General features: G+C 35.9%; 1 protein-coding gene across 1 annotated transcript; it reads right to left on the bottom strand.

The window, feature by feature from the left end:
- Positions 1-8128: 8128 nt before the first annotated feature.
- On the bottom strand, positions 8129-14140 carry LOC114719454 (AP-5 complex subunit beta-1-like). The gene is made up of 3 exons (XM_028904965.1): positions 12695-14140; positions 10265-10704; positions 8129-9901 (listed from the first exon to the last, which is right to left on the bottom strand). Exons 1-3 carry the CDS (start codon positions 14138-14140, stop codon positions 8440-8442), a joined length of 3348 nt encoding a protein of 1115 aa, XP_028760798.1. The 3' UTR covers positions 8129-8439.
- Positions 14141-14707: the final 567 nt, after the last annotated feature.

Below are 14707 nucleotides of genomic sequence, written 5' to 3'. Positions count from 1 at the left end.
GCATACCTTAAGTGAAAACTTTTGAGACAAATTTACACTTTAACCCGTGATGATTTTATTGATGAGAATAACTTTTGCATATTTATTATTATAAAAATAAATTAAGTGATGATAATTAAATTGAATAGTTTACGTATTATTTACTTTTATTTTCGGTAAGAAATTAAAATTTATGCGTTCGCCAAACAAAATCAAATTTATTTCTCAGCGGATAAGATTAAAAAAGGAAAAATTAAGCAGAAAGACCTAGAATAATCAATATTTATGGCAAAGGTCCGTTAAAATTCTAATTATATTAGACAACCAAAATATAACGAATAGACAATCATTTAAAAGAACCATCCGATTGCATTTACCCTTTCCTCTCCTCAAATTCGCACCATACCGTCCAGCAAGCAACAATTCTTATGGCACTCAACTTAGGCTCTGTTTGCGTGTTCCAAAACCATGGTTTCAGAAGCACTTTTCTGCAAAACGAGTTAGGGTGTGTTTGGATGAAACCAAACCGTGGTTTGGAAAAGTGATTCTGGAGAATAGATTCTGGGGAGAATAGATTATGTGAAGAATAGATTTTGTAAAAAAGTAATTCTGAGAAGTGAGAGTGTTTGGATAGTTGTTATCAGAAGCACTTTTTATATATACAAATTACTAAAAAAAAAAAAAAGTTAATATGATAATTACAAAAAAAATAGATTTTATGATATATTTTAATTTGAAGGAATAAAATTGTTAATAATATATTTTTTACCAACATAATTAATAATACATAAGATAATATAATTAATAAATAATTAATATGTATATATATTTATAAAATATAAGATTGAATATGTTTATAAAAAATATATTTATAAAAAAATAACAAGATACATATCATATAGGCCCTCACACTCTCCCTTTTTTCTCCAAAAGCAAAAAAATTTTGCTTTTTCCAAAACCATGGTTTTGGAGCCAAAACCATGGTTTTGACCCAAAACCATGGTTTTGGTTTTTAGGGGGGGTGTTTGGGTGATCTATTCCCCAAACCATGGTTTGGGTCCCCAAACCATGGTTTGGGGTGTCACCCAAACACACCCTTAATCTCCTCCACATATTTACTTCGTAATCCGTAAAAGCACTTCTGAAACCATGGTTTAGTTTTTATCCAAACACTCCCTTAATAGCATTTCTTGAAACCAATTTACACATACGTGAGATGAATTATAAACACACCAAAAAAAGTTTAGTTGTTCAAAAAAATGTGGCAGAAAAAAAGATGGACTGTGTACAAAGAAAATTAAATTACACAAAAGAATAATCGTTTGCACAAAATATTAGAAATAATTTATATTTAGGTAAGGTGGATTGCACACAAAAAAAGTTTAGTTGCAAAAAAGAAGACGTTACAAAATGAAAAATGATTGTATATAAAATAAGTTAAGTTGCACACATAAAAAATTAAGCTGTACAAAATTCTTAAGAATCATTTGCTAATTAATTTCTAAATTACGAATTTATTCCTAATCAACCTATATAATAAATAAAAATCAGTGTCAAGCCGAGCCAATGTCCTCTTCATTACGGCTCCTCTCTCATTTTACTGTTCTATGAACAGTGTTGACTTAATGAACAGTGCCGGCTCTATTTTTGTGGCTTCATCACCAGGGCGCACATTTGGCAGATTTGAATTTCAAAATTTGAAATTCCCTCCATCCACATTGATTCATTATCCCTTCTTTGGTTCTTCTTTTTACATTATCGCTAGGGCACACGTTCGAGCTCGTCCTTCCTCCATTGTTCATTCACTGAATTTTTCCTTCCCGATGTGAGGCAAATTTTCTTTTCAAAGGGGTTTTCATTCTCATGTTCAAACGGAAGCTTTATCCTCTCCCTAGATTGTAAATACCCCATTTTCAAGAGCCGTCCATGCTGCTTCCGTCAATACATTTTCAAGTTCATTTGATAATTCTTTCTTTTTATTCTTCATCTTTTTCTGCTTGTATCATCTTCTATTCCTTACTGAAGCTTCACTATTCTGCAATAAGCTTGTCGAACTCAACTTTCATTACGTTGCGGCAGGAAATCATTCCTCTGTTGTCGCTCCGGTTCATTGCCATTGCTACTCATAGGGTATTTTGCATCAAAACCTTCTCCCTCTCTTCTTCATTGTCAGGAAGAGGTAGGATTGGTCTAGCTACTACCTTACGCAGCAGGGCTGGTAAAACAGGCCAACCCGCGAGTTGTGGGTTGACCTGTAGCGGGTTGTGGGTTGTTCGGTGCGGGCTCAAAAGGCCCGTTTTCTGGAGGATTGGCATTTTGCCAACCCTAACCCGCCAAGATGGGTTGGCGGGCTAACCCACCAACCCGCCAAGATGGGTTGGCGGGCTAACCCACCAACCCGCCAAAATTTTTATTTTTATTTTTATTGTTTTTTTTAAATTTTCTTATTTTTTTAAATGTTAGCAATTATATATAATATAAAATAAAAATACTAAAAATGATATAAAATATTAGAAACATCCAAATAAAAATTACAACACAATAAAATACAAATAGTATATGATTGTCCAATTTTTCAACATGATAATACACAAGTTCACACATTTTTTTTTCAATGAAACCAATGAGCAATATTGAATAACCTTATTTATCTAATTATTTCTAATGACAATAAAGTTTGAAGTAAAAATTTGTTTTACTTTTGTCTTTGTTATCTTTTTTTTTTAAAAAAAAAGGTGGGTTAACCCGCGGGTTGGCCCGCGCCAACCCGGCGCGGGTTAGGGTTATGGCGGTGCGGGTTATATTTTTTAAGGTAGTGGCGGGTTGGCTTTTGGCCAACCCTAACCCGCCATTTTTGACGGGTTGGCGGGTTGGACCCGCGAGTCCAACCCATATTACCGGCTCTATTACGCAGCTGTCGCCGCCGCCAATTAGTTAGAAAGGCATCCTTCTCCTTCCTTTCCATCAATACATTTCTTCCACGGGAATGGTACTATTTGTTTTATTATAACTCCCATTTAGTCAGTAGGGATGGTTGCTGAATAAAAATCCTGCTTTTGAAGCATATACGGATGATTTACCAATTTTTTTGAGAATAAAGAGACTCAGTACATGGAGAGAGGACCGAACAATGAAAGAGGATTTTTATTCAAACTACTTTAGAGGGAGGGGAGGTCTTAGTTTGTGTAGTTCTATGAATTCCTTGAATGTATAGGTATTTATTTTTACTCTTCTCTTTTTCCTGGTTTAATCATATTCAACCATGAAGAGGAAGAATGTGAGCAAGAAGAAGCTGACAATAATAATTTTCTCATCTTTGGGTGCAATCTCCGTGCTGTTATTACTAGGCATTTGTTGTATCTATCAAGTCGAGAGGAAGAGGAAGATGACTGGTAAATTTCTTAATCACGTTATTTTTCTGTTTTTTGTTTCCTTGTACAACTTTGGCTGCTGTTGACTAATATAATGGTATGCACGGTAATGTGCTAAGCCACTAAATTTGAAGATGAATAAAAAAAAAAACTAAGACATATTTTACTTTTTCATTTTCCATGGTGGCTGAAAAGTCTAAGTTTTAATGTTTTGATTCTGTTGTTCGGTGATGCCAGTGGGTACATAGTGTTGACACTGGTGTTCTTCTATATCTTTGTTTTTGGGCCAAAGGTGTGCTTCCGAATCTCAGTTCCCAATAAGTCCATACGAAAATGCCAGAAAGATTGCCAAAGATATCATCCTTGATTCTTCAGAGAATTCAGATATGGTGTAATGATCTTATACTGTTTTATCTCCGAGTTAATGCCACACGTGACGGTTTGAATGTTGCTCTTTGAATGGATGAGATCAATGAGTGAGTTAAGCTTGCCTATTTGCTATGAACTAAACCATACTTGTGCAGAGTTGGTGATACACAATCCCAGAAGTTCTGAAATTCTCATGCATGTTATTATCATGATTGACAAGTAACTCCTGCTGCAAAGTGATGCCAATCAAAACAAAACCAAATACTCTTTGGAAACTCAATGAACATTACTTGCACGACAGTTAATGTCAGACTTGCTATTCAGTATGCTTGACCTTCCGAAATTTCTTACTTTTATTGCTTGATGTATCCGATGGTAATAATGAAAGAATCAACCACTCCTATGTATCTCAGTGTTGCCATTCAAATAAAAACAAGACGAGTGTGGATGTTATTTGCCAATTAATTTCAAGACGGTTCATTTATTTTTATTTAGTTTTTTTCCCCCTCTCATGTGATTATTGACCTTCATTCATCCTATATGCATTGGTATGATAATTTTACTGGAACAAGTATTATAGTTTATCCTGTTATGTGATCCGCTATATTGGTTACCAAAATATCTGGTAATAATAAAAGGTAGTGATTAAAGCCATATATACACGAAGGAATGAGAAGACGATTCAATTCTTTTAATTATGAAAAAGCAAAGTATGGCCATCTATCTGTATCTATTTGGGGCTAGCAGGGCTAGAAGGATTTACCCGTTGGTTTTAGATATTACAAGCTGTGGGGAATTATTATTTCAGCATGCGCCACTTATGTAATAGCAGGTAGTGCAGGGATTTCTTGAGGGATTCATGGAATGATGGAAATGGGATTTCGGCCACATACCTATTTATTTCAATGTGCACTTTGGGCAAAGATCTCACTTGCGATTTTGTTGTGCGGCTTTTTGTGCTTTCTTTTCTATCTCTTCATGCTGTAATTGTTAAATCTTGGATTTACTAATTATCATATTTATATTGAAGCTATTATCCACTTCCTCATATGGCGTTCTTACAGAGGAGAGATGATGACTGTAGGATTGTGACAGATATCCCTCAAATTCTTGGATTGAATTCGGCCTACCAGGATCTATTAGTTGAGTATTTGTAATCTTTACAGGATCTGCATATGTCCTAAGTCTGATCTGTCATTGGTTTCTGATAAAGTTTCTAAGGCAAGCATTTTGGTTTTCTAGGAACACAGGTTTCAAAAACCAAAATTCACCGGTCCCTTCTTTAAGGCACATACAAATGAAACAAAATTGCTCAAGATTTCTTTATTGTTTTACTCATCTTGGTAATCAAATTTGTAATTAAAGTTATAATATTGAGCAGATCAAATGCAAATCAAAAGCATCTAATGCCTTGAATGTACGTGAATCCTTCTAATAATAGTCATGTGCCTTTCTGTATGAAAAAGAAGAGAGTTTTCAATTAATTACTCTTTCATTTGCAATTACCATTAAAATTAAGAGCAATTATTAAGCTATATGGGCTTGTGATGCTTACTGTTAATAAAAATTAAGGTTTCCAACTATATGATGTTCTTTTATGGGTGAAAAGTATTGAATGATGAAGATTTTTTTTTTGCATGATAGGGACAACAAAGGCCAAGAACTACCAATATTGATAAACAGAGGTGTTTCGAAATTTTCATACAACAAATTGAATAATTATTTGATATTTGATGGAAACATTGAGATTGTATGTAAGGAAGTTGGATAACCAATATGTGTATAATTTTGCGCTTGTGATGCTTACTGTTGATAGTTATTGTGACATGATGAAATTGGCTTTTAGAAAATCTATTTGACCACTTACGATTCAAGTAAAATAGAAAGTATGTTATATAGTAATTTTTTTCTTTAAGTGATATAATTGTTTTTGTATTTACTATTTGTGAACAAAGATTTTATTGGTAAGGTTTGATTTTTAGGAAGTACAAGGTTATTGAGATTGAGTTGAGATTTAGTTATACGAAGGTGATTGTAGCATTTTTGGTGCATAGATTACAATGATATTGTGTTGATAATTTGGAGTTGTGAAGATTATAATGAATTGAGATTATTACTCCCTCTGGTTCTATATATAAGCTTTAAATAATCGAATCATATTTAATAAACTAGCAGTTAAAATTAGTTAAAAATAATAAATGAGGTAGAAATTTTTTTTAAAATTTGTCCTTATTTATTAAGAGAGTAAATAAGAAAAACAATAAATAAAAAAATGATGAAAGAGAGTATATGAGGGTAATATTAATGAGATGGAGGGAGTATGCAAAATAGGAAACAAATAATAAATATTTAGACAAACTCAAGAATGAAATTTATATTTTGGATCAGACATTTTTCTAAAAATAAAACTTATAAATAAAACTGGAGGGAGTAATTAATTGCATTGAAGTAAATTCTTCCCGTGCATCGCACGGGGAGTCATTGCTAGTTTTCCCAACAAAAATATACAGCAGTGGGGCATAGTTAATTCAAGTCGTTTTTATCCAGCAATATTTTTTAAATTCTCTCTCCAAAAAGCATTTCGATGTTGACTTCACAATCTTTCTTCGGAAACTCTATGCTTCTGCCATTATACCTTTGCAATAAAACAAATCAACATTGACGATGGTGCTGTAAGGGATAGATCCTGCAGAAGAACTTTCACTAATACCCCCTGTTGGTAATTGTCTAAGAGGAACGTGTGAGTTGTGGAGGGGATTTAACAAGGGGTAATTTAGCATTTTTAAATGTATAATTTGGTGTTTGATCTTTTAAAAAATTAGGATTTTTAGGCTCCTTTGAAATAAATATTTTTTGTTCCTGCTCTTTCATTATAATTTTCCCTTACGTTGTGTTTGGTTTCATAGAAAGGAGGAGAGGAGAGTGGTTTTAATGAAGGGGAGGGAGCTAAAGTGCATGAGAGGGTGGCTACAGAGAGGAAAGGGAGGCGAGATTTTTTTCCATGTAATTCAAAGTATACTCAAGCCACTTTGGGTTTAAGACTAATTTCTGTCAGGCTAGGAGCATTAAGGTTAAAGTCATCATAATAAGTGTGTTTTTAGGATTCGAACTTGTGTTCTCCTCCTTACAGAGGTAAGACTGCTCACCATATCAACCAACAGCTTGTTGGTAAGATGACATATTTTAATGATCTCTTGTTTGTATTGATTGAAGGGGAGGGAAGGGGACAAAATGGTACTAGGAGGAAAGCTAATAAAAATTGACTATTTTAACCTTATAAAATTTAAATAGATTTTCTATCTTTTCTATTTTAACCTCATCAACACACAATACATCAACACACACATTCACTAGTAAGCAGTCAATATGGGAAGATGAGCGGAAAGCAAAATAAAATATTAACAAAACAATGTAAGTAGAAGAAAGGCCAAAGAATAAATTTTAACAAAACAATGTAATTAGAAGAAAAGCCAAAGAATACTCACTAGTTTTGAATATTACAAGATAACGATCGAAAAACTTTTTAAGAGGAAAGAGGAGTGGGTAGGAGGGATTTTGCTCCCCTTCTCTTGTTTGGGTTGCTAAAATTTTTAAGAGGGGAGAAAATATTTTAAGATTTTCCCTTGTCTCCCCTCATAGCTCTCCTCTTCCAAATTGGAAGAATTTGAAGAAAAATAGTATTTTAACTTGTTTTGACTAATATGTTTACAATTACCTTTTAATATCCCCATATTATCTTTTTGATCTTATATTATGTGTGTAAATGATGATAATTGTCACTCTCTTATCAAATCATATGTCAAATCATAAAAAATCCCTCCCCTCCTCTCTCATCAATTCAAACAAAGTAGTATTAAAATACCAAAATTTCTATTTATATCATTTACTACTAATTGAAAGATTTTGTTTTTTTAAAATATTATATGTGCCTGAGCAAGCAATATTCACAAAGACATGTCTTTGCTGAAAAAAGAGTAACCAATAAGCTGCTGATTGAGATAATTTACAAACTCATTTTCATAAAGAGAAAAATACAAGTTGAGATCTTATAAAGCTTCCCTATTGGTAATAGCTCAAGATAACCAAACAAGGACAGTTGAGAATTGTCTTCCTTCGTCAGCATCCACCTCATGCCTAGTGGATGGAGGTTGATCAAGGATATAGAACTTAACCTCCATGCTGTGGTAGGCACTGGTGGGCAGATTTGCATTGGTCCAAAAAATTTCATTCCCTTCTCACCAAAAAAAATCATTCCCAAGGAATGGAGGTCATTCCGTCAGTCTACTTGAGTATTGCTCACTGCCAAAGCCGTTAACCTCGTCAATCTCTTTCCTATTCGCATACCACATAGGCCATTGCCTCCTACCAAAGATGGCCAAGTGATCCGCATTGCAACTGAGACCCCAAAAAAAAAAAAAAACAATAGTACAAATCACCAGAGTACACCATAAATATTTTCAAAGTTCTCCTAAGCTAGGCCTCGGCCACAATGGAGGATACACATGGACTGAGGATACATCACTATGTGATGGGGGAATCTCATCAAAACGTATTTACACTGTTCATATTTGGGTGCCAAAAAAACAACTACCCTCTTGCATTCGTTTGAAACAATTTAACGAAAGGGATTAACAACATGGGTTACTATTTTCAACACCTGAGTGGCTGGTGAAAATAATCTACGCTCAAGTGCAGACGTATGCAGGTCTGCAGACAACTCTTACGACAGATACAAAGCTTCTAAATAATCATCGATGTAAGCTAAGCTGGGCCAGTGATCTGTACGAATTCGAACTAAAGTTGAAACATCACAGACTTCCATTTGAAAAAGCAAATGAAACCTTGGAGGAAGAACTATTAAGATAAGAATACGACCCAAGTTTCGTTTTCTAGCACTGCTAACGCCCCCCTTGGTATCCTCATCCTTGTAAGTCAGGAAAAGTGGGCCCGTATCAAAATTAGCAGCTGAAGCAGGATCATGTGAAGCATCTGAAGTATCATCCCAAATGATGTTCTGGATGATGCCGCCGCCACGTACAATATCAATAAGAGGCTCCCCAGTCACACCCACAACATAGCATGCTAGGTGGCGCTCAGTTGCCTGGACCAAAGAGGCTACAGGGGTATCAAGAAGCTTAACAGATCGGGTTCCACTGATGGCTGCGACTCCTTTGCTTCCTTTCAATGGAAAGGTCTCCCGCCCAGTGTTGGAGGACGTCCCACATGCCTCCCATAAAGCAGTGAATAAGTCTAATTTGTAGCGAGGTATTGCATCTTCTGCTATGTCTGGTGGAACAATGGCCTTTAAAAACATGTCCTCTATGCCGACAGTAATTCCTCGAAGCTGACCTTGAATGATCTGGCCGTTTTCCGCATTGGTTTCAATGTGAACATCAACAACACCAGGTGTTGGTTCCCTTGGCTCCAATTCGATCACCACAGAAGCTCTAAATTTATCTTCTTTGGCACCATTTTCTACAGGAACAATTGAGAGATTCTGAGATGTATTATTATCATAACGTTCACCAAGAAGAAAAGGTATGCGATAAGATGGAATAGGCCCATAAGGTGCAGAAGATGAGAATTTTAACACAGTAGCATATATAGCAGGAAGGGCATCTATCTCTTCCAAGGACAAGGCAGTGGTATCGATTCCTAACATGCGGATGAAATTACTAGACTCAAGTCTCAAACTACAATTTATCTTGACTCTGAGTCCTGGCATACATCTGAAGTCAGGAATGCAGGAAAAGTACTTCCTCAATGTGTTCAAAATATCTGCAATTTTAGAATCTGTCACGCGCAGTGGCTCTTGGGTTTGGCTAATTCTTCCCATTTCAGGAATAGTCTCGGTATTAGAACTTTCAGGAGACTCATTTTCCTCAGCAGGGGCTTCACTGTCCTTGACACCCTCTAGATAGGCAGGTTTGTCGTTGCTAACCCCAAAACTTGATAATGACAGTGACCAAAATTGTTTAACAAGCAAAGGGATCACACGCTCAAGGTGAATGCAGGATGATAAGTCCCTAAACGTCTTGAACTTTTGAGAAAGTCGAGGTGACTGAACGCTGTAAAAAGAACTTGACTGTGAAGATGGGGAGACACCATGGATCAAGTCCCCAAGTTTCAAGATGTCTCTGAGCTTCTTCCCTGGAATGCAAACCAGCATACGCAAGTAGATTCTGCAAAAACAAGCAACAGAAAACATTAGAATAGATAAGCGACCATTTTGTAGGCCCTATGAACCTTTTCCAAGCTATTTTGAACTTCAAGAATGGAAGATGATGAAAGGATATCACACAACCAATACAAAACCAAAGGGAAAAACAATAAGAGAGAACTACAATAAGGTCCCAAAAAAGAAAAATAATTATAAAAAATCCCAATAACAGCTTAAGCGGCTTGTAATGACAAGTTTCAGAATAGGAAATGACAACTTCTGGAACTTGTTTTGTAATTGTTTTCCTTTCTTGGGACCTCATTGTAATTCTCCCAAGTCCCAAACAATAGTAAACAAAAAAGAACAAACAATTCACCGTCACTACCTTGCATTATCACGAACTTCCAAATCAGGATAAAAGAGACAAGTGAAAGCAAGCATACGAGATAACCTAAGGAACAATCTGGAACTATGTCGGTGAACCAGCATGGTCCGACAAATCCCAAGAACCCTACTACCATGGGACCAAGATTTCATTCCTGTATCTGGGCCATGTTTTTCGACAAGGAAAAACATGAAGTTTGAGAGCAGCTCCAACAATCTGAGTGGAGGTATTGTTTCGTTTTCAGAAATTCTATCAAATAAGGGGAAGTAAGAAATCAACTTATAATCCACTCTCAATTTTGGAAGCAAATGCTCATCAAATTTCTGAAGTAAACGCTCTCCCAACCAAGAATGCTTTTTACAGGAGAGAAAACGATCAACAAAGGCAACAACCACAGGAACCAATCTCCAACCATCCAACATCATGTTCACAAGCATCCCCTGAAAAACGAAACTCAAATTTAGTATTTGCTAATTCAAAATTCACATATGATAATGCAAATCCAAAGAGAATAAAAAAGTTACTATCATTCAAAAGAAACAAAAGAGAAATGATAATAATATTAGCTTCCATTTCAATCACGTAGCACAAGCCTAACATTTTATTCTATGGAAGGAAGGACAATAACAAATCCTCAGGTATCGATTTTTAGACTTGGGCCTAGGCGTGGTTCTTTAACCCATACTATAAACTAGCAGAAAGAGAACTGGAATTCATAAATTATGGCTTGCTATTATTACCCATAAAAAGGGGAAGGGTTGGCGGCGAGATATGGAAACCATTTTTCTCTTTAAATCCCCAGTAGCATTCATTAGATAGAAAATGTAAAGCGGGAACTCAAAGGACAAAACCAAAATTTGGTGAACAAAAACGACCTCAGCATATGATCAAGTAGCCAAAAAGAAAACTGCTAAGGCAGTAAAGGGTAGTAAATCTTCTATATGATTTTTAACTATCCTACCAGCATGGTTCATCAATAGGACTGGAGAAATACAAACAACCTGACCTAAACCAGCAGGGCTTTTTCTCCTTTGGGAAACAAGATATTGATGAGATGAGATAATAGACCAAGGTAAAAATAACGTAGGCCATGAAATCCTGCCCAGACAAAAGAAAACAACATAGGCTCCAAGGCAAAAGACGTCAATCCATTTGAAGGTCCATGAAGGATACTCCCCAAAAAGAAACTGTTTGTAGAAACCCACCAAGAGGTCATTAAAATAATCCTCTCCCAAAGAAGACTTGATGGAAGAAATTGCTAATAAAAAACACCATGGCATTTTGTTCTAACTAAAGACACCGGAAACCAACAAGAACTGCACAGTGCCAGTAAACTCCAAGCTTCTTTGACCTTCCAAAATCCATAAGCTTGCCAGCTACAAAACCACTAAGATCAGCTGGACAAACCCATTTCTTGTCAAGAAATTCAGAAAACAATACACCCACTACAAATGAAATCTACCAATGTGTGTTTGGATGTGGTAAAAAAGTGTTTTTTTTTTTAAAATGAAAATCATGGTTTGTGATAAAGATGGCCAAACACCTCATGCAATCCAAAAATTGATTAATTATACCAAAGCCATAGTTTCAAGGCCAAAACTATGGTTTTCCATCAAGCTAGGGTGATCAGATTCTGAAAAGAATAATGACAGTGTTAGAGGGTAACAACTATCCAAACATTATCACTTTTTTCTACAAAATCTATTCTCCAAAATCACTTTTAATCACCTTTTTTCAAATATTATCACTTTTTTTCACAAAATTTATTCTCGAAAATCACTTTTGACCACCTTTTTTCAGAATCTATTTTCCAAAACTAGTTAAATACCACAATACCATTTTTCCAGGATACTGGAACTCAGTCATTTTACAACCTTGTTTGTAATATTAACATATCTTCCATCATTGACATCACATTCAGAAAACAGACTCTATTCTGGTTTTATATTATAATATAGTATGAAAACTAACATAAGAAAATTAAGCTACTGTTGCAAACCCCCACCGGTTGCCTCTGAATTCACCAGTAGTTATTCTGTTCTATTACATCAAGAATCACGATATCTGATTTTTAAGAAAATACACCAAACAATATTTTCTGTCCTCCCTTCTGGCACATATGAATAATAAGTAACAATAGCCCTGATATCCAACTAAATTGTACAAATAACATGAAATTAAAGTATCCCAAACTTAAGCCAAAACTAATAAACCCCGATGCTATCAAATCTCAAATGTCATGACTTGTCATTATCCCACAGCTTTCCATTTTCTTTTCATTTTGATACAGTATCAAAATCTAGCAAAAAATTTACCCCTAGCAATAAAATTCAACTTTGACAGGGCATCATAATCACAGGGGAGGTGGAAATTTTGTTGAAATATCAATAAGATGGGCAGCAAGCAAAACAAGGATAGAGTTAGAATTACCTCTAAGGTACAAAATATTTTGGAGTCTAACAGATATGTTGTTGTAGAAGGATCATAATCAGAATGAGATGACGAGCTAATCACAAATTTATGTAAGGTACGGAACATGACAGCTGTTTCTGTGCTCCCTGGAGGTAACCATTTGAAAGATGATACACAGACAAGACTGTCTCCAAAGAGCTGTACTGGATTAACTGAATCTACTTCCTCCTGTGAACTACCTCCCGATCTCAAGATATCAACGCATATTGAGCAGAGCGCAAGGAGGTCAAGTTTTAACGCTTTCAAAGCAAGCGGATCAAATAAATTCGGATAAAACGCCGAGCATAATGTGATCACAGACCTAGCTTTTCCAACTTCTTTACAGAAAATCAATTTACTGAAACCCAACAACCACTGAATAGCTAGCAATCGAAAGACCAAGTAATGCTGTGCTTCTCTTGAAATTAACAAAAGCCTTCGGGAAATCTCTCCCTCTTGCCCATCAAAAGCATCTAAGAAATGCAAATACATCATCAAAACAACATGACACAGCATAGGGTCATACGAATAAATCATTCCAAAAAACTGCACCTTCAACATTGATGATTGCAACTCCAAGGCCACTGCCACCGGCAATATCATTGCCATGAACTCCATCATTCCACAAGGAGTCATAACATGCGGCCACTCTAGCAAGAAGGCTATCGCCCTCCTTAACTCCTTATAATTCAAACCTGAAATTTCCTTGTTGGAACCCATTAACCATTGGGGCACATTGAAAGGGACCATCGGTACAGATGTATTCAAAATAGACAGATTTAATTTCTGAGCCACAATGTTATGTATGACGGACATGAACAACAAAATGTAGTTCTGGGAAGCGTGAGTGCGCTCATTTTGGCACAAGCCCCATAAATGTCCAACAATCTCGGAAAACAGACAAGGATTCGCCCTCTCCAACTCCCTCAGACACTCGCAGGCAATGGCACGAGTATGGCGGTCCACCCCATGATTCGGGCGATTAATCATGGTCAACAAAAATTCAACCAACTTCACAGTATATCTCGCTTCAAACTTGTCAAATTCATCAAGACATATTAGAATCGATGTGGTGGAAACCATCAATTGCTCTTTGAAAGTGAAAGTGATGTGAACCCCATCCACTGGAGCTTGAATCACAATTCGAAGAGTATTGATGAGGCGATCGAGGAAGTGGGACTGATGTTCATGGTCGAACAGAGAATCCGAAAATTCTTCAAGGAAAAGGAGGAGTTGAATCTTGAGAGAATGAGAGAAGTCCTTTCGGAGAAGGGCGTTGAGTAGGAGGTCAAGCAGAGAAGGGAATGGATAAAGCGACGTCCATTTGCGGCAACGAGGACCACCGTACTGGAAGTCGTCGATGAGGGTTTCCCAGTCTAGAGGAGAGAGAGGCTTCAATGGTGGCGGAGTCGGCTTCTCTGCCATGATTTGTCACAGACGGACATCAATCAATTCTCAAATTATCTCAATAGCTCAGGCAAAAAAGATGCTTGAGATTCGTCGAAATCTCACATAACTGCTCTCCACAACAACTTCTGTTTTGTATTTCTTTGAATTGAAGATTCCTAAACACACCATCAAGAAAGACATTTTCTTGCTGAAACAGACTGCGAATTACAGTGCCTGGTAGCAATCACACACATCAGATGGCTTCTAACAGGGTATGTTAATGGTATCGGGGAGAATGAGGGTAAAAAGGTAATACATGATTCAACAGACAACAGGCCGTGCTCATCAGGAGTGCTCAGCACTCAAAACGCTGCGTTTTGAGTGCTCAGCCGTTTTTTTTTTTTTACTTTATACTACCTCAAATCATTAATATAAAAATTATTTTGATATTAAATTTAGATTTAAATATAAGATTCTAATCTACTTTCTCTCTCATATATATTTATTTTTTTAATATAATCTTTATAATAATTGCACGTGTTAAAAATTTAATCAATTATTAGTAATTATAGCTAATACACATAATTAGTAAAAGGTATTTTA

The sequence above is a fragment of the Neltuma alba genome, unplaced genomic scaffold (assembly GCF_004799145.2).
Source record: "Neltuma alba isolate B1F8T4 unplaced genomic scaffold, ASM479914v2 tig00011916_pilon, whole genome shotgun sequence".
NCBI classification, from domain to species: domain Eukaryota; kingdom Viridiplantae; phylum Streptophyta; class Magnoliopsida; order Fabales; family Fabaceae; genus Neltuma; species Neltuma alba.
Note: the sequence above shows the minus strand (reverse complement) of the source record. Positions and strands in the feature narration are given on the sequence as shown.